We start from the raw sequence: 20,421 nt of genomic DNA on the forward strand, positions 1-20,421 counted from the left end.
AGCTTAGAACCGGGGCTCCAAAAGCGTTTTGAGAGACACGGAGCATATGAGATGTTTGAAGAGCTTAAAATGGTTTTTCAAGCTCATGCCCGGGTCGAGAGATATGAAGTCTCCGACAAGTTCTTCAGCTGTAAGATGGAGGAAAATAGTTCTGTCAGTGAGCACATACTCACTATGTCAGGGTTACATAACCGCTTGACTCAGCTGGGAGTTAATCTCCCGGATGACGCGGTCATTGACAGAATCCTTCAGTCGCTTCCACCGAGCTACAAGAGCTTTGTGATGAACTTCAATATGCAGGGGATGGAAAAGACCATTCCTGAAGTATTTGCAATGCTGAAATCAGCAGAGGTAGACGTCAAAAAGGAACATCAAGTGTTGATGGTGAATAAAACCACTAAGTTCAAAAAGAGCAAGGGTAAGAAGAACTTCTTGATGGTGAATAAAACCACTAAGTTCAAAAAGAGCAAGGGTAAGAAGAACTTCAAGAAGGACGGCAAGGGAGTTGCCGCGCCCGGTAAGCAAGCTGCCGGAAGAAGCCATAGAATGGACCCAAGCCCGAGACTGAGTGCTTTTATTGCAAGGAAAGTGGTCACTGGAAGCGGAACTGCCCCAAATACTTAGCGGACAAGAAGGCCGGCAAAACGAAAGGTATATGTGATATACATGTAATTGATGTGTACCTTACCAGTACTTGTAGTAGCTCCTGGGTATTTGATACCGGTGCAGTTTCTCACATTTGTAACTCAAAGCAGGAGCTGCGGAATAAGCGGAGACTGGCGAAGGACGAGGTGACGATGCGCGTCGGGAATGGTTCCAAGGTCGATGTGATCGCCGTCGGCACGCTACCTCTACATTTACCTACGGGATTAGTTTTGAACCTCAATAATTGTTATTTAGTGCCAAGTTTGAGCATGAACATTGTATCAGGATCTCGTTTAATACGAGATGGCTACTCATTTAAATCCGAGAATAATGGTTGTTCTATTTATATGAGAGATATGTTTTATGGTCATGCTCCGATGGTGAATGGTTTATTCTTAATGAATCTCGAGCGTAATGCTACACATATTCATAGTATGAGTACCAAAAGATGTAAGATTGATAATGATAGTCCCACATACTTGTGGCACTGCCTCCTTGGTCACATAGGTGTCAAACGCATGAAGAAGCTCCATGCAGATGGACTTTTAGAGTCTCTTGATTACGAATCATTTGACACGTGCGAACCATGCCTCATGGGTAAAATGACCAAGACTCCGTTCTCAGGAACAATGGAGCGAGCAGCCAACTTTTTGGAAATCATACATACTGATGTGTGCAGTCCAATGAGTGTTGAGGCTCGCGGTGGTTATCGTTATGTTCTCACCCTCACTGATGACTTGAGTAGATATGGGTATGTCTACTTGATGAAACACAAGTCTGAGACCTTTGAAAGGTTCAAGGAATTTCAGAGTGAGGTTGAGAATCAACGTGACAGGAAAATCAAGTTCTTGCGATCAGATCGTGGAGGAGAATACTTGAGTCACGAATTTGGCACACACTTAAGAAAAAGTGGAATAGTTTCACAACTCACGCCGCCTGGAACACCTCAGCGTAATGGTGTGTCCGAACGTCGTAATCGCACTCTATTAGATATGGTGCGATCTATGATGTCTCTTACCTATTTACCACTATCATTTTGGGGCTATGCTTTAGAGACTGCCGCATTCACTTTAAATAGGGCTCCGTCGAAATCCGTTGAGACGACACCGTATGAATTATGGTTTGGGAAGAAACCTAAGCTGTCGTTTCTAAAAGTTTAGGGATGCGATGCTTATGTCAAGAAACTTCAACCTGAAAAGCTCGAACCCAAGTCGGAAAAATGCGTCTTCATAGGATACCCTAAAGAAACTATTGGGTATACCTTCTACCTCAGATTCGAAGGCAAGATCTTTGTTGCCAAGAATGGATCCTTTCTAGAGAAAGAGTTTCTCTCGAAAGAAGTAAGTGGGGGGAAAGTAGAACTTGATGAAGTATTACCTCTTGAACCAAAAAGTGATGCAACTCAAGAAAATGTTCCTGAGGTGCCTGCACCGACTAGAGAGGAAGTTAATGATGATGATCATGAAACTTCAGATCAAGTTGCTACTGAACTTCGTAGGTCCACAAGGACACGTTCCGCACCAGAGTGGTACGGCAACCCTGTCTTGGAAATCATGTTGTTAGACAACGGTGAACCTTCGAACTATGAAGAAGCAATGGCGGGCCCAGATTCCAACAAATGGCTTGAAGCCATGCAATCCGAGATAGGATCCATATATGAAAACAAAGTATGGACTTTGACAGACTTGCCCGACGATCGGCGAGCGATAGAAAACAAATGGATCTTTAAGAAGAAGACGGACGCGGATGGTAATGTTACCATCTATAAAGCTCGACTTGTCGCTAAGGGTTATCGGCAAGTTCAAGGGGTTGACTACGATGAGACTTTCTCTCCCGTAGCGAAGCTGAAATCCGTCCGAATTATGTTAGCAATTGCCGCATAATATGATTATGAGATATGGAAAATGGACGTCAAAACGGCATTCCTTAATGGTTTCTTTAAGGAAGAATTGTATATGATGCAGTCGGAAGGTTTTGTCGACCCTAAGAATGCTAACAAGGTATGCAAGCTCCAGCGATCCATTTATGGGCTGGTGCAAGCATCTCGGAGTTGGAATATTCGCTTTGATGAAATGATCAAAGCGTTTGGGTTTATGCAGACTTATGGAGAAGCCTGCGTTTACAATAAAGTGAGTGGGAGCTCTGTAGCATTTCTCATATTATATGTAGATGGCATACTTTTGATGGGAAATAATATAGAACTTTTGGACAGCATTAAGGCCTACTTGAATAAGAGTTTTTCAATGAAGGACCTTGGAGAAGCTGCTTATATATTAGGCATCAAGATCTATAGAGATAGATCAAGACGCCTCATAGGTCTTTCACAAAGCACACATACCTTGATAAGATATTGAAGAAGTTCAATATGGATCAGTCTAAGAAGGGGTTCTTGCCCGTGTTGCAAGGTGTGAAATTGAGCTCAGCTCAATGTCCGACCATGGCAGAAAATATAGAAGAGATGAGTGTCATCCCCTATGCCTCAGCCATAGGGTCTATTATGTATGCCATGCTGTGTACCAGACCTGATGTAAACCTTGCCGTAAGTTTGGTAGGTAGGTACCAAAGTAATCCCGGCAAGGAACACTGGACAGCGGTCAAGAATATCCTGAAGTACCTGAAAAGGACTAAGGACATGTTTCTCATTTATGGAGGTGACGAAGAGCTCGTCGTAAAGGGTTACGTCGATGCTAGCTTTGACACATATCTGGATGACTCTAAGTCACAAACCGGATACGTGTATATGTTGAATGGTGGAGCAGTAAGCTGGTGCAGCTACAAGCAGAGCGTCGTGGCGGGATCTACATGTGAAGCAGAGTACATGGCTGCCTCGAAGGCAGCACATGAAGCAATCTGGGTGAAGGAGTTCATCACCGACCTAGGAGTCATACCCAATGCGTCGGGGCCGATCAAACTCTTTTGTGACAGCACTGGAGCTATTGCACTTGCCAAGGAGCCCAGGTTTCACAAGAAGACCAGGCACATCAAGCGTCGCTTCAACTCCATTCGTGAAAATGTTCAAGATGGAGACATAGATATTTGTAAAGTACATACGGACCTGAATGTAGCAGATCCGTTGACTAAACCTCTCCCTAGAGCAAAACATGATCAACACCAGAATTCCATGGGTGTTTGATTCATCACAATGTAACTAGATTATTGACTCTAGTGCAAGTGGGAGAGTGTTGGAAATATGCCCTAGAGGCAATAATAAAAGGATTATTATTATATTTCCTTGTTCATGATAATTGTCTTTTATTCATGCTATAATTGTGTTATCCGAAAATCGTAATACATGTGTGAATACATAGACACCAACATGTCCCTAGTAAGCCTCTAGTTGACTAGCTCGTTGATCAATAGATAGTCATGGTTTCCTGACTATGGACATTGGATGTCATTGATAACGAGATCACATCATTAGGAGAATGATGTGATGGACAAGACCCAATCCTAAACATAGCACAAGATCGTATAGTTCGTTTGCTAGAGTTTTTCCAATGTCAAGTATCTTTTCCTTAGACCATGAGATCGTGTAACTCTCGGATACCGTATGAGTGCTTTGGGTGTACCAAACGTCACAACGTAACTGGGTGACTATAAAGGTATACTACGGGTATCTCCAAAAGTGTCTGTTGGGTTGACACGGATCAAGACTGGGATTTGTCACTCCGTATGACGGAGAGGTATCTCTGGGCCCACTCGGTAATGCATCATCATAATGATCTCAAAGTGACCAAGTGTCTGGTCATGGGATCATGCATTACGGTACGAGTAAAGTGACTTGCCGGTAACGAGATTGAACGAGGTATTGGGATATCGACGATCGAATCTCGGGCAAGTAACGTACCGATTGATAAAGGGAATTGTATACGGGGTTGCTTGAATCCTCGACATCGTGGTTCATCCGATGAGATCATCGAGGAGCATGTGGGAGCCAACATGGGTATCCAGATCCCGCTATTGGTTATTGACCGGAGAGCCATCTCGGTCATGTCTACATGTCTCCCGAACCCGTAGGGTCTACACACTTAAGGTTCGGTGACGCTAGGGTTGTAGAGATATGAATATGCAGTAACCCAAAAGTTGTTCGGAGTCTCGGATGAGATCTCGGACGTCACGAGGAGTTCCGGAATGGTCCGGAGATGAAGAATTATATATAGGAAGTACAGTTTCGGCCATCGGGAGAGTTTCGGGGGTCACCGGTATTGTACCGGAACCACCGGATGGGTCCCGGGGGTCCACCGGGTGGGACCACCCATCCCGGAGGGCCCCATGGGCTGAAGTGGGGAGGGGAACCAGCCCATAGTGGGCTGGTGCGCCCCCCTTGGCCCACCCCCTGTGCCTAGGGTTGGAAACCCTAGGGTGGAGGGGGCGCCCCACTTGCCTTGGGGACCACTCCACCCTTGGCCGCCGCCCCCCCTAGGAGATCCCATCTCCTAGGGCCGGCACCCCCCTTGGGGAGCCTATATAAAGGGGGGGGAGGGGCAGCCGCACCTTGACTCTTGGCGCCTCCCTCTCCCCTGCTACACCTCTCCCTCTCGAAGAAGAACGGCGAAGCCCTGCTGCGGTGACTGCTGCATCCACCACCACGCCGTCGTGCTGCTGGATCTTCATCAACCTCTCCTCCCCCTTGCTGGATCAAAAAGGAGGAGACGTCACGCTGACCGTATGTGCGTTGAACACGGAGGTGCCGTCCGTTCGGCGCTAGGATCTCCGGTGATTTGGATCACGTCGAGTACGACTTCCTCATCCCCGTTCTTTGAACGCTTCCACGCGTGATCTACAAAGGTATGTAGATGCAATCCGATCACTCGTTGCTAGATGAACTCATAGATGGATCTTGGTGAAACCGTAGGAAAATCTTTGTTTTCTGCAACGTTCCCCAACACAAAGATCTTGTGTTGATTTGCCAAGTGGAGCTCACATGGGTTCGACGAGGCTTCATGGATCTAAGTGTTGGGGTCATACAACCACGTGGTTTTGAACTTCCAATTTCTCGAACTCGGTGGCAGGGTTGGGGCATTTCAGCTTCGAGAGCCTTCTAGAAGTTACTCTATTTGAGCAGGCTCGTAGAGAGGGTGGGTGTCGACATTAGCGCCTTCTCGCTACAATAGGAAACATCGACGTTCACACAATGTTTCCTTGTTTAAGGTGTTGGGTGCTTGGGGTGATAGCCCCATGTTCAGCCTTTTGGTTGGACTCGACGATGATTGCATTTGAGCAGTGACTCCTACTTGAAGACATTGTCTTGGCGTTTTTTGCACTTTGTTAGGTCACATGTAGTTTGACATATGTATTTATGGTTCACTATCATGGTGTTTGGGGTAGGTTGTGGAGACGATGGGTGAGACAGATCCAATGTAGATGGCGTCAATGCTTCTTTTCTTTTTAAGTTGATGTGTTTGGTTTCAATGTTTGGCATTGTATAGTAAGAAATCATATTAAAGAAGAGTTATACCATAGGAGAAAAAGAGCGAACATCAATGTCTTTATATATGTTAACTAAATTTCTTTTTAAGTCGATGTGTTGGGTTTCAATGTTTGGCATTGTGTAGTAAGAAAACATAATTAAAAAGACTTATACCAAAGGAGAAAAGAGTGAATATCAATGTCTTTACATATGTTAACTCTTTAGAGTTGGTCTAAGGTGGATCTTACTATATGAGTTCTCTTTTTGAAACATCATGGCGGTACAAAGACCATTAGAAGTAAGAAAACCTACATCCATGTCCTTAGACCACCTAGCGACGACTACAAGAACACGAGCGAGTTGAAAGCACGCCGCCATCGCCTCGCCCTCATCAAAACTGGGTCAACCTTGTTGTAGTAGAGATTCGGGAAATCATCGTCCTAAGGCCTCAAAAGGCCAGTGCACCAGAAAACACCTGTCACTGATGTAGAGAAGCGTAGATCGAAAGGATCAAACATATAAACACACAACACACAAATGAATGAAGACTGGATCCAAGCAAATCCATCAAAGACAAACACTAACCGAATCACGTGAGATCCACGAAAACACACCTTCACACGCCCTTCGACGACATTGGACGCACATTTAAACGGTCTAGGTAGAGAGAACTTATTCCATCTTCAGGGAGCCTTCACCTTCTCGCCTTTCCGAGCAAGGCAAAAACCCTAAACAAAATCTGAAAACAACTAAAAATGAAGCAAAAAACCCTCTCGCTGAAAAGGCCCAGGATCCACCGCGCCTCTATGGCACTAAGGCCACAAACGACGAGGTAGATCAATGGCGCTGCTGGCGGGAGGCAAGGAAACTCTAGTCGGCTTGGAAGCGCTCACGTCTGAGCTGTGACTCCTCCTCGGAGACGTTATCTTGGAGTTTTGTGCACTTTGTTAGGTTACGTGTTGTTCGATTGATTTATTATGATCTATAGTCATAATGTTCGCGGTAGGTTGTGGAGACGGTAAGCGAGACACATCCAATGTAGATGGCGTAGATGCTTCTTTTCTTTTTCAAGCTAATGTGTTGGGTTTCGATGTTTGGGATTATTTAGTAACAACATGTTAAAAAGAGTTACACCATAGGAGTAAAAGAGTGAACATCAATGTCTTTATATATGTTAACTCCTTTTCTTTTTAAGCCGATGTGTTGGATTTCAATGTTTGGCATTGTTTAGTAACAAATCATATTAAAAAAGATTTATACCATAGGAGAAAAAGAGCGAACATCAATGTCTTTATGTATGTTAACTCCTTTTCGTTTAAGCCGATGTGTCAGGTTTCAATGTTTGGCATTGTTTAGTAATAAATCATATTGAAAAAGGAGTAATGCCATAGGAGAAAAAGAGCAAACATCAATGTCTTTATGTTAACTCTTCCTATTGAGTTGGTCTAAGGTGCATCTTATTATATGAGTTATTTTTTTCTGAAAAAACTTCCAATGTATACATCAAACATCATGCAGTACAAAGAACATAAGATGTAAAATAGATTACATTCATATTCGTAAATCACCTAGCGATGACTACAAGTGCATGAACGAGCCGAAGACGTGTCATCGTCATCGCCCCTCCCTCATCAAAATTGGGCAAACCTTATTGTAGTGGACAGTCAAGACAACAACTATATCCATTGACAAGTGCTAATGCTAATGTCCCAAAGGACGAGTGCACCAGGACAACAACTGTCGCTGATGTAGAGAAGCATTGATTGGAAGTAATCAAAACCTATAAACACACGTACACAGGCGAACGAGAGATCAGATTTATACAAAATCCATCAAAGACAAAATCCAACCGAATCCCACGAGATGCATCGGAAACATGCCAAAGAGAACCTTATTCCATCTCGAAGGAGCCACCTCATCTTCCTAAGGAGGACACACACCCTAGGCAAAGGGAAAATACCAGGTGTTCCCGCACCTTAGGTGATATAGTGATACGAGCTTTTGGACCGTTTGATCTTTGTTTGTTGTACTTGTGCGTAAATCTCAGAATCGTCGAGGGCTTTTATGAAAACAGTTTCAAACTCCCTCGGTGCCCTTGGATATTAGATCCAACGGCTTATAGAAGCTTGTATCCCCGTATCACCTAAGGTGCGGGAGCACCTCGTATCCCCCCTCCTCACGGGGCCGTGGTGAATTTTGAAAACGCCTAAAAGCAAAGCAAAAGCGTCCCCGCTGACAAGGGCCGGAATCCACCATGCGTCCATGGCTCTAAAGCACTGAAGACGAGGTTAGATCGGCGGCGACACCGACGAGAGGCGAGAAAATCCTAGTCGGCTTGGAGGCCCTCGTGTGAGTATGAGTTTTTTTAAACACAATAATACAGACGTAGACGCTCCGCACACCCTGCATCTATGAACACATTCGAGAGACTGACTATCACATCATCTTGAGATTGACGGAAGTCTAGAACTTGAACCCTGCCGGGGTGAGGATACCGATGTCTTCCTAATTATCTAACCGCAGGTTGGTTTACGTGTGACTATACGAGTTAGTCTGTTGGCTCAAATTATGTAAAATGCTCTTAATGATATAGAAAGATCACTACTCCATGCTGGCGAGGATTGATGGGCAGACAAAGCTGCTCTTCGGTGCATACAAAGGGAAGAAAGCAGGAAACAAAAGGGTTGAAAAAGGGATAAAAAACAAAAGAGAAGCATAAATACATCGCGCCATCCCGGATCTCCCCTTCCTCTCTGTACCCCTACCACGGTATAGCTCCCCACCGGCCCGCCACCTATTCGGCGTCGCTCCTCAGTGGCTTCCATGCCACTCCTCGGCGCCGCCTCCTCCTCCTTCCCCCCCTAACCACCCCCGTCCCGCACGCGCCATTAATATACCCCGGCGCCACTCCCTTCCCGGCTCCTCGCCGAGCCGCTCCACCGCGCCAGCTGCTGCTCGTGTCCGCGCCATGGGCACCGCCGCGCGCCCGCGCGGCGCCCCCGAACCGCTGAAGCAGCGCGTCAACCGCTGCCTCCTCCGGCTCTCGGACCGCGACACCGAGGCCATGGCCGCGGCCGAGCTCGACGCCGTCGCGCGCGCCCTGGCCGCGGACGAGCTCGCTGCCTTCGTCTCCGCCGTCTCCGACGCGCGCCCCACCGACAAGACCCCGCTCCGGCGCCACTCGCTCCGCCTCCTCGCGCTCGTCGCCGCGTCCCACCCGCGCGAGGCCGTCGCGCCGCTGGTCCCGCGCATCCTCGCCGCGGCGCTCCGCCGCGTCCGCGACCAGGACTCGTCCGTGCGAGGCGCGCTCGTCGACGCCGCCCGCGCCGCGGCCGCCGCGTCCGCCTCCGCCTCCGCCGCGCTCGGCCCCCTCGCGGACGCGCTCCTCCACGAGCAGGACCAGTGCGCGCAGCTCGCGGCCGCGCTCGCCACCGTCGCCGCCGTCGAGGCCTCCCCCCTCACCGCCGACCTCGCCTCCTACCTCCACAAGCTCCAGCCCCGCCTCCTCAAGCTCCTCCGCAGCAATGCCTTCAAGGCCAAGCCCGCCCTCATCGCCCTCATCGGCGCCTCCGCGGCCGTGGCCGGCGACGCCGAAGTGACCGCCTCCATCCCGTGCCTCCGCGAGGCAATCGCCAGCGACGACTGGGCGGCGAGGAAGGCCGCGGCCGAGGCGCTTGCCGCATTCGCCCTAGAATACAAGGATCTTCTCATGACCTACAAATCCTCTTGCCTTGCCTATTTCGAGGCCAGGAGGTTCGACAAGGTTGGTCTTGGGTTTGGTTGGATCTGCGTGGCGTGACATATTTTTTCTGGATCTGTCGTTCGATGCTTAGATTTTCGGTGCCTTTTCGTCAATGTAGGTCAAGATTGTGCGGGACTCGATGAGCAGGATGATCGAGGCGTGGAAAGAGATACCAGACATCGAAGAGGAAGAATTATCCTCATGTACGGCGCCGGCGTCACTTTCACAACGAAGATCTTCTCTCGCAGGTGATGCACCTAACGTGGAACATGTCAAGTTTTGGTTGCTACTTGTGCAGATCTGATAAATTTACGGTTGGCTCAAGTAATCGTTTATACTGCTAGTAGTAGAAAAGAGCCATATAATTGAGGATTTTTTTATGAAGAGGAAAATCATGTTGTACTAACTATTTGATTTCCCAACAAAACTCTGAACTGTTGGGGCTCTGCTGTTTCTTTCTTTTTTGACACAAATCATCTTGTGATCAAGCAGGGAGTGTAAGTGATGGGAGATATCCAGCTGCTTCCTTAGGCTCAAACTCCGTTCAGTCGGCGACGAGGAAGAATAGATTACCTACGAGCAGGTCGCCTCCTCCTGATGTGTCACCCGGTGTAACAAAAAAGCACAGCCCCTCATCCATCAGAAACAAGAGGCTGTCACCGCCTTCAAACCGCAAGGTAGGCCAAGCGAAGAACTGCGACTACAAGGTTGACACTGCAATTGCACCTGATGCTACCCCGATCAAAGAGGTGACGGAGGAGAAGCTTCTTAAAGGAGGCAATCTGAGATCTAGGCTGGAAACAAGGAGGACGCTTTTCCAGGGCAATGAAGAGAGGGCAACCAAGTTGGCTGGAGCGAAAGCTGGCTCGCGAGTTGTTCCGTATGAATGTGGTGGTAACATGGAAGAGATTTCTGAGGTTGAAGGTGGTTCAGAGAGGTCTCAGTCAGGTCTCAAAGATGAGGGCTTATCAGAGATAAGGTCGCAGCTGCTTCAGATTGAAAAACAGCAGACTGGTTTACTTGACCTTCTCCAGGTGACTTTGCCTTTTTATGTTGGACATTATATTTTACAGTTCTATTCAATTAGGACCATAAGCTTTCATGCTAAGGGCAAGAAAATAGCTAGTGCTAGCTGTTCAAGCAGGTTTAGCATGTTCTTACGGTTTGCTCAGCTCATATTTATTAGCAAGAATGTACAATTGCTATTAAAAAATGGGAGTGGCTTGTCAGGATTTTTGGCCCTTTGAAAACGCTGCACAACTTTACACATGGCAATATGGCATTCCCTGCGAGGGTTATAGGTCTTGTAGCCATGAAACTTGTCTGCCAAAATTAATAAGTAAAAAATGCTCATTGCATTGGCTATTTTACAAGTGTCCTGAACTTCAGGCAAGCTAAGTTATGCCTACAGTGGCCATAGTCGGATATTCAATCGATATATTTGTGTCGGTGGTGCGAAGAGGGTACATCTATCTTTCATGTCTACGTGACACTAGTCAAATTGTGACATTGACAATTTCATGCTATAAGGGGAACCTGGACAGGAACATGGCTTATGCTATATGACAATGTCTTAATCTGCAATTATCATAATTTCGAATCTGACCTTGCAAAAAGTACGATTTTATTTATGTATTTTGCTGATTTTACCTGAGTCTGTCATCAATCATTTGATGTCTGCAAGCCTTATACTCCTAGTAACTAGTAGCCATGGGCCCTTATAAGCAGTAACTCACCTGACATGCTTCTGATATCTTACATGTGTATTGGAAGCTTATCTGACATTGTTGTTCATCTTATTTATCAGAAATTTATGGGGAAATCTGAGAATGGCATGAATTCTTTGGAGACAAGGGTCCATGGCCTAGAGATGGCATTGGATGAGATATCACGTGACTTGGCCGTTTCTTCTGAAAGGATGTCAAGCAGTGAGCCCCGTGTGAACACCTGTTGCATTCTGAGCCCAAAATTCTGGAGAAGGCATGATGGTGGTAGAAACTCTTCCAGGTTTTCTGCCTCCAGTGTTCCAAACAGCTCTGAAGGGAGCAGAGCTTCTTACAAGTGGGAAAGGCAGAAGTTTGGAGTTCAGGGTGGATTTGTCACCAACCCGTTAGCTGAGCCGAATATTTCTTCTGTTGGGAGAACTGCGGTTACTCAAGAGGGCAGGAGGAAGGATTTGGCTCTACAGAAGTCAAGGTATTTGTTTTCTTGTGCTAATCATGACTGATAATCTTACCTCTCTGCGATTTAGTCAGTGGGATCTGATATGGTGGTTGGGGCAATCAGATTTCCCTATATGACAAATTACGTATTGAAAATTACACATCAGCGTAAAAGTTGTTCCTCTCTTACATATAATATAGTACATCGAAATGGTGGTTGGGACAATGAGATTTCCTTATATGACAAATTACGAACTGACAATTACGCAGCAACGTAAAAGCTGTACCTTTATATATATAAAAAATAATATAGTACATTGAAATGATTATCAGGTAGTCCAGTTATGGCGCCATCTCTATATTACATGTGCGCAATGCATACTGGTGAAACTTTCCTTTACGAGACTGCTGGGGTTTCCTTATCATTTCCCACCAAACGATGCTTAATAAATCTCTATATTTGCCTAGCATTATTCCTCTGTGTCCCAACTACTTGACAACTAATTTCTCTATTTGTCCTAATAATTTCAGGGTTGGTTAGGTGAGATGAAGACATTTCGTTTGATGTACGAACCACTCGAGCTAGAGCATATAAGCATCGAGGCAGGTAAAATTTCCATCTTGTGCTGCGACTTTCGGAGGGTTTTTCTCCTCTGTCGGAGCTCCGAGCATGTGCGTACATGAATCACGGAGATCCAAGTCGCCTCATGCAATGCCAAAGTCCCTGAGTTGGGCATTAAGTCTGAAGTAGAACTCAGCCTCTTTAGCTGCACCCTCACTTGGGGTTGAAGAAACAGTGGCTGAGGCTCCTCTATTATCCAAAACGTGTCTGAGGCGCTGGGGCATGAGATGAGGACGGCCCTTGTCTTTTTTCCTTCTACTCCAGACTACGACTTGCTACTACTTCAGATGGCTAATTTCGTGTAAGAATGCAGTCGCGATGTATCACCGTAAGGAACTTATGATGGATGTATATAGTTTGGATAATAAAACAGCTTGGCTTGGCGGCGATCCGCCGTTGTTTCAGGTGTGTTTTGCAGCTTCACGAGATGGCAGTGTGCCCAGTGATTTTTGTTTTTGAGGCGCCCAGTGATTTTGGTTGTGTTACTTGTTATCAATGCTGCTTCACTGCCTCTGTGTACCCTCTGAATTCCCAAGTGTGGCACTCAGTACCCACTGCCTCCACAATTAGCATTGTAAGTAGAGTGGAGGGGGTGTTTTTTTTAAGGCAAACACACGCTAATTTTATCCAGGGGTAACAATGTTTACAGTCATAAGGAAGACTCAACCAAACGTGACGTCCTATACCTAGAGATGCAGCGTGCTTTTGCAAGGCTACGAGCCTCAAAATTGAAATCTTTTTGCTCATGAACAAAGGAGCAAAGTTTAATTTAGCCCGAAATGTAGCAAGTTTCCCTCCCTTCTCCCAGCCGCCCACTTCTTCTCCCATTGTTCTAGGTTCGGAGCTCCCGCCCCTTCTCCCAGATTGTTATGGTGCTACTGGCTGGCTATATCAGCATTGCTGCTCTGCCCCCTCCTCTGTGTACGATTCTACCGATTCAAGTGCTCCATCTTTGGAAATAAATTCAGATGATGTGGGGTGGCCTAGGATATATAGATATGTAACACTTTTCCTTTTTTATTAGAATATTTAAACATTTTCGTACATTGCATATGTTGATATGTAGCCTAGGATATATAGATATGACCCAGGTTAACGATGGTTTACCGATAAATTCAGTTCATGGAGCAACTTGCCTATTAATACCTATCCAGAACTTGATCGAGCAGTTACCGGTTACCGATATCGTGAACATTGCTAAGATTACACAAAATTGTGAAGGATCCACAGGAATTCACCCCTCCGAGACGGGCATCTTTCGAATATGAAGTATATAGGTATGAGTGTATGAGGTTTTAGCACAACATCTGTTGGTAGGCTAGATTAATTAAGGTAAAGGTATGGCCCTCTAGGGCCTTATCACGCATTTTTATTGTCTACTACAACAAGGTTTACTCGGATCTGATGAGGGAGTGGCGATAACTTCGGCTCGTTCCAGTGCTTTAGTCGTTGCTAGGTTGTCTACTAGATGTAATTTGTACTCCCTCTGTCCCATACTATAAGAGCGTTTGACACTACTTTTGACATTCTTTGTAGTAGTGCCTTGATGAATAGGTTGGAAGTTTTTTCCTTCATCAAAAGAAAAAGAGAGTAATAAAGCTACGGGGGTGATCTTGGCCGTCGAGCGACGAGGAGTTGAGGAGCGAGCTTGCCGTTGATTAACTGATGAATGAACCGTCACTGTCTTACTGAATTGAACACTTGCATCCTCCTCCACCTCCACCGCGCCGATGTCCCGCCTCCGCCACTCCACCTCCACCGCGCCGATGCCCCACCTCCGCCTTCTCCGCTGCCGCTCCTCCTCCATCTCCACCTTGCCGCCGTCACGCTCATGGTCTCCCGTCACCGCCTTTGCCGCGGCCACAGAGCGCGTCAGCGCTGGGACGCTCAGTCCGGAAGACGCACACCGCCTGTTCGACGAGTTGCTTCGGCAGGCCACTCCGGTCCCCGCGCGCTCCCTGAACGGCTTCCTCACGGCCCTCTCCCGTGCGCCGGGCACCGGCGCCTGCGGAGACGGCCCCGCCCTCGCCCTCGCCCTCTTCAACCGCACCCGCCGAGAAGAGGCCGGCTCCCGGGTGGTGCCGTCCACAATCTTCACCTACGGCATCCTCATGAACTGCTGCCGCCGCACGCGTCGTCCGGAACTTGGGCTCGCCTTCTTTGGGCGCGTCCTCAGGATGGGCCTGAGGACAAACGTGGTCGTCGCCACCACGGTCCTCCAGTGCCTCTGCGGCGCCAAACGGACAGATGAGGCCGTGGACATCCTGCTACATCGGATGTCCGAGCTCGGGTGCGTGCCTGATGCCTTCTCATACTCCATTGTTCTGAAGAGCTTATGCGATGATGGCAGGAGCCAGCGGGCACTCGACCTGCTCCACATGTGGGAGAAAGAACGAGGTCTCTGCTCCCCCAACGTAGTGATGTATAACACGGTCATCCACGGCTTCTTTAAGGAAGGTGAAGTAAGCAAGGCATGCAGTCTATTCCATGAAATGGAGCAGAAAGGGGTTGTGCCTAATGTGGTGACATATAGCTTGACCATTGACGCGCTGTGCAAGGCCAGAGCTATGGACAAAGCACAGTTGTTCCTCCGGCAGATGATTGATAAAGGTGTTCGACCGAACAATGTGACATATAATGTCATGATCCATGGATATTGCACTCTGGGACAGTGGAAGGAAGCACGTAAAATGTTCAGAGAAATGACAAGACAGGGTCTCATACCAGATATTGTTACTTGGACCTCGTTCATGGCCTCTCTCTGTAAGCATGGAAGAACCAAAGAAGCTGCCGAATTCTTTGATTCCATGACTGCCAAGGGCCACAAGCCTGATTTGGTCATGTATCATGTTCTGCTCCATGGGTATGCAACCAAAGGATGCTTTGCTGATATGATTAATCTCTTTAATTCAATGGCAACCAAGGGTATTGTACCCGATCGTCAGGTTTTCAACATTTTAATTGATGGACATGCTAAACATGGAATGATGGATGAAGCTATGCACATATTTACTGGAATGCAGGGACAAGGAGTGTGTCCAGATGTATGGACCTATTCAACTCTAATATCTGCACTTTGCAGAATGGGTAGGCTGGCTGATGCCATGGATAACTTCAGTCAGATGATTGGTAAGGGAGTACAACCGAACACAGTTGTTTATCACTCCCTAATTCAGGGTTTCTCTACACATGGTGATTTGAGGAAAGCAAAGGAGTTGGTTTATGAAATGACAAACAAAGGTATTCCTTGTCCAAACATTGCATTCTTCAGTTCTGTAATGGACAGTATATGCAAAGAAGGAAGGGTTATGGATGCACATGATATCTTCCACTTGGTTACAGACATAGGTCTGAAACCTAACATCATTACGTTTAATACGCTGATTGATGGACATTGCTTAGTCGGTGAGATGGAGAAAGCATTTGGAGTACTTGATTCCATGGTATCAGCTGGCATTGAGGCTGATGTTTTTACATATAATACACTTGCTTATGGCTATTGTAGATGTGGAAGGATTGATGATGGGTTGATTCTATTCAGAGAAATGTTGCAAAACAAACCTAAACCCACAACAATCACATATAACATCATACTGGATGGGTTATTTCGTGCTGGGAGAACATTTGCTGCAAAGAAAATGTTCGTTGAGATGATCGAAACGGGAATAACAGTGAGCATTTCCACATACAGTATAATACTTGGAGGACTTTGTAGGAATAATTGCTCTGACGAAGCGGTCACCCTATTTCAGAAATTAGGAGCAATGAATGTGAAGTTTGATATTAAAATACTCAATACCATGATCAATGCCATGTTCAAGGTTCGGAGAAGAGAAGAAGCTAACGGTTTGTTTGCTGCAATATCAGCCAGTGGGATGGTACCTAATGCTTCTACCTACAGCGTAATGATAGGAAATCTTCTAAAAGAAGGATCAGTGGAAGAAGCTGAAAATATGTTCTCATTAATGGAGAAGAGTGGTTGTGCTCCAGACTCTCGTCTTATAAATAATATCATCAGAATATTGTTGGAAAACGGTGACATCGTCAAGGCTGGAAATTATATGTCTAAAGTTGATGGCAAGAGCATCTCACTTGAAGCTTCAACTACTTCGTTGTTGATGTGTCTCTTTTCAAGTAAAGGGAAATATCGGGAACAAATCAGTTTGCTCCCTGTAAATTACCAATTTTTCAATGGAGTCGGTTGATGCACTGGACTAGCCAGATAAACATTGGCAATTTGGCATGGTTTGGAGTTCCCTCTCAATGATGTTGACATGAGTTCTCTTCCATGCGCTCACAAGATCGAGCTGTGTGTTGGTGCCACCCCAGCGTTTTGGCCTGATGCATGCCGCTGCTGGGCGTGCATCCTATGGACATCGCCCCTAATCTGCATGCCATTTCCATGCTCAAGGTTCGCATCCTCTCTTCCTCTTAAGAATATGCTAGGGGTGTTAGTACCCCAAGACCTTCAATTCATTCCATATAAATTTGTCGCATATCTTGTTCCTTTTTATTAATTATATTTATTTGGAATTCGATCAAGTACCGTAGAATGTCGCCCATATTTTGGACAGATCTCAGTTGACTTCTCAAATTTTGGATTTGTGTCATCCAAGCACTCTTATTTTATCTTCCTTGGGCAAAGTTCTTGTTACATTATGCACTTGTGTCATCCAAGCACTCTCATTTTATCTTCCTTGGGAAAAGTTCTTGCTGAATTATGCACTTGTGTCATCCAAGCAGTCTAAAATGATTTACTATTTGCAGCTTCTTTAGACATAGTGCGTTGCAGTATGTATTAACTTCTTTTTTTGTCCACTAATTAATCTTAAACCTTCCTTTATGGCAGGCAACCAATTGTCTTTGTGGCAATGGATACATAAAGAAGTACTCAACTGGTCCTTTCCTGAAAAATGCAAACTGTTTGAGGTTGGAGCTGGCACTGTAGTGAGATAAGAAGAATGATAATTAGCTCTTCAAAGAGGACTGAAACTATTCTTTTGTCAGTCAGGTGTTGGTTGCATATTTCTAACTAGAGGTGAGTACCGAGTAGGATCTAAAACGTTACCAAAATGTCTCTGGGTTTCATTGTTTGACGATATCCTATCCAAGCCTTCCCGTTCTTTTGTATATGTCCAACACACTTGCAAACAAACATCAACACACAATTGTATTTGATTCACTATTCGGTTTTTATGTAAAAAAAAGTTAGTGCTCCTCCCATATTTTTTGCAAGCAGCGTAGATCCCTGACATAGTAACATCTTTGTGCAACGTATATAAGCATCGGACATACTGGTTTTTACAACCTTTTGGATTCAGCACAGGCTATAATACCCCTTACCACCTTTACGAGACAGGAATGTGATTTGCAGTTTCTTGTTAATATATGACAATTCAGCTCTAATGCAATACAAAATCGGGAAGTTACATCTCAGGGGAACCTAATAACCTTTGTGAATAGGCAGCGCCCTTTTTCTACATTGATTTTTTTTCTTCAGATGGGGCTATAATGCACTGAGAGCGAGTTGTCCTTCCTTGAACTTGAGCTTCTCTTCTTCCTGCTGGTGGATATTAGTCTCGATGGCTTTGCCCATTTCTGCTGGCGATGGCCTCGACTACACCTTGTTGGCCCTTTGCAGCACTAGGTTTCTCTTCACAGCCAGCAGGCACCTTTGCAAGGAATCCCACTGGGACAACGACATCATTCATGTATGGCGGAATAGAGGCTTCCTCCTGTATTCATGTCTAAGAAGAGGGCCTACTAACTCATGGTATCTCCTCCTATCCCTGATCATGGGCTTTTTCTGTTGATCAAATATGAATTTAGCTTAGCAGTCGGAAAGAAATATTGTCCAGCATATTTTCAAATAAAATCTAACAAAGCATTCTTTATAGGGGGAATATATTGGGCCCACATGTGGCCATCAGTGGAGTTGAGATGTACTATGTCTTCTCTTCTCCCAAACCAGGCCGAGCTTTGTGAGCCCAAAGCCTGGGAGTTTATGGTTGTATTTCTCATCAAGGATGTTGGGGGACTTGAAACCTCGGCAGATGACCGGCTAGTTCATTTTCTCATTGCAGTGTTCGATCCCCCTAGCAGTTATGTGGGCTATCTTCATCCTGATATGCAACTGAGTGGTATTTAATCAGAATTGTTATCTACAATGATGCCAGTTCAACTTATAAATTCTTGTCCTCGTATCGTAAATGATACACCAGTAGCCTTTGATCCTCTGCGCAGTATCCTGATAAGCTCACCAAGTTTGAATGGTACAAGAGGCTGATCATCAAGATCTTGACTGGGAATTCTGTAACCTTGATGTCAGTTAAGGTCTAGTTGCTTCACAGCTACAGGCTGTGAATCAATCAAAAGTAATAACTGAAGCAGCGAGGAATTTTTTTGCAAGCCAGCAAGACTGTATCTGAAGAATGTTTATCATCAAGGCGTTATTGTATATACCCGGGCATTTGCACGGTGGCCCTTGTCGACCCTGTCCAGCCACCATCTCCCAGAACCAGAAGGCAGTCGAAGGCGGAAGTTCTTGGTGGCTGTCGCCAGTTCACGGAATTTGAATGCCGTTGCACTTTTGGCCATGGCGGAAGTTTCTGGGGGTTCACTGTCTGCTGTTATTTCTGATGATTGTTCATGTTTTGGAGACACAGACGATGGCTCACTCCAACACTTAGTGAGGTGAGCTTTTGCATTTATTAAGTGAAGTTCCCATTTTGTGCGTAGTACTATCCTACAAATGCCCGTCTACAAAAAATAATACACATTATGTTCTCGCTCATGGCTGTCTGACTGTGTGTTTTGGCATCGCTGCGAATCAACCTGGCTCATGCTAGCAGTTTAAGTAAATGCCTAACAAATAGATTTCCTCTTTGTTCGTAGCAGTGTCAGGAGCAGACTCCACGGTTCTACCGGATCCCTCGTGGAGGGGCGCTCCAAAATGCATCGAGACGGCCAACCATTCATAGGCTTGAAGCATTCGTATTGGATGCCATCTTCTTCTTGGGCTTGAAGCTTGAAAAGCACACTTTGCATTTCAGTGCTGTATAAATCCTTCAACCCCTCTACTGTGAAGATCATGTGTTAGCGGGGACGACCGTATCAGAGCTTCCGTTTGTAGTAGATGTTTTGAACTTCGACCAGTCGGTCTCTTCCATCTACAAAATGACAATGCGCGCGCGTGTGTGTGTGACGTTTTTTTTTTTTTTTTTTGAGCTGCGACGTTGTTGAGCTTTTTTGTTTTTGTTTTAAAGTTACATTGTCGCGCTTTCTGAAGAGTGGGAAGTAAGCCATGGCACACGTCAAAAAGAAAGAAAGCAAGCCGTGGCAGAGTGCAGGCGGAGAGGCAGTAGCCAGGCTCGTCGTCCGGAACACGATTCCACCGCGGTGGTGCGGTGCGGTGCGGTGCCATCGCGTGATTCCGCGGCACGCACCGGGGCCGCCGGGAGGGAAAGGCGCGTCCAGCCAGCGCGGCCGCTCCCCTCCCTCCCGTCGCACGTGCCCTGACGTGAGCCGCCGAATCACGGCCAGCCAAAGCGCACCGCGAAAAAAGCCGAGACCCAGATCGGACGGCCACGGGACGAGGAGAGAGCCCACCCCCGGGCGCGCGACGGCCGCTTAAATTTCAAACCGGGGCGCGTGCCGTCGGCCAGCCGCCCTCTCTACCCACCCCACGAGCCGCGCCGCACCGCACCGCACAGCGAGCGAGCGCATCGGAAAGAGAAAATTTCAAAAGCGGGGGGAGGCCGCCACCGCCGCGCCAATTCGTTCGGGCACACGCACGCCGGATTCCTTTCAACGGCCGGCGCCCCCGCCCCCCACCCCACCC

General features: G+C 46.5%; 2 protein-coding genes across 4 annotated transcripts; both read left to right on the forward strand.

Annotated features, from left to right (window-relative positions):
* Positions 1-8,824: 8,824 nt before the first annotated feature.
* On the forward strand, positions 8,825-12,985 carry LOC125514657 (TORTIFOLIA1-like protein 3). The gene is made up of 5 exons (XM_048679995.1): positions 8,825-9,818; positions 9,916-10,045; positions 10,290-10,831; positions 11,605-11,993; positions 12,491-12,985. The coding sequence occupies exons 1-5, from the start codon at positions 9,024-9,026 to the stop codon at positions 12,498-12,500; spliced, it is 1,866 nt and encodes a 621-aa protein (XP_048535952.1). The 5' UTR covers positions 8,825-9,023; the 3' UTR covers positions 12,501-12,985.
* Positions 12,986-14,060: 1,075 nt separating this feature from the next.
* Positions 14,061-20,124, forward strand: LOC125514658 (protein Rf1, mitochondrial-like). 3 transcript variants are annotated; one of them, XM_048679997.1, is made up of 5 exons: positions 14,061-16,992; positions 17,431-17,619; positions 18,082-18,354; positions 18,479-19,274; positions 19,479-20,124. In XM_048679997.1, exon 1 carries the CDS (start codon positions 14,312-14,314, stop codon positions 16,784-16,786), a length of 2,475 nt encoding a protein of 824 aa, XP_048535954.1. In that variant the 5' UTR covers positions 14,061-14,311; the 3' UTR covers positions 16,787-16,992; positions 17,431-17,619; positions 18,082-18,354; positions 18,479-19,274; positions 19,479-20,124. The 3 variants fall into 3 exon arrangements, with proteins under 3 accessions (XP_048535954.1, XP_048535955.1, XP_048535953.1); XM_048679998.1 differs by having other exon boundaries at positions 17,431-18,354; positions 19,476-20,124; XM_048679996.1 differs by having other exon boundaries at positions 17,431-18,354.
* The last annotated feature ends 297 nt before the right edge of the window (positions 20,125-20,421 follow it).

Source organism: Triticum urartu, chromosome 6 (genome assembly GCF_003073215.2).
Source record: "Triticum urartu cultivar G1812 chromosome 6, Tu2.1, whole genome shotgun sequence".
Taxonomy (NCBI): Eukaryota; Viridiplantae; Streptophyta; class Magnoliopsida; order Poales; family Poaceae; genus Triticum; species Triticum urartu.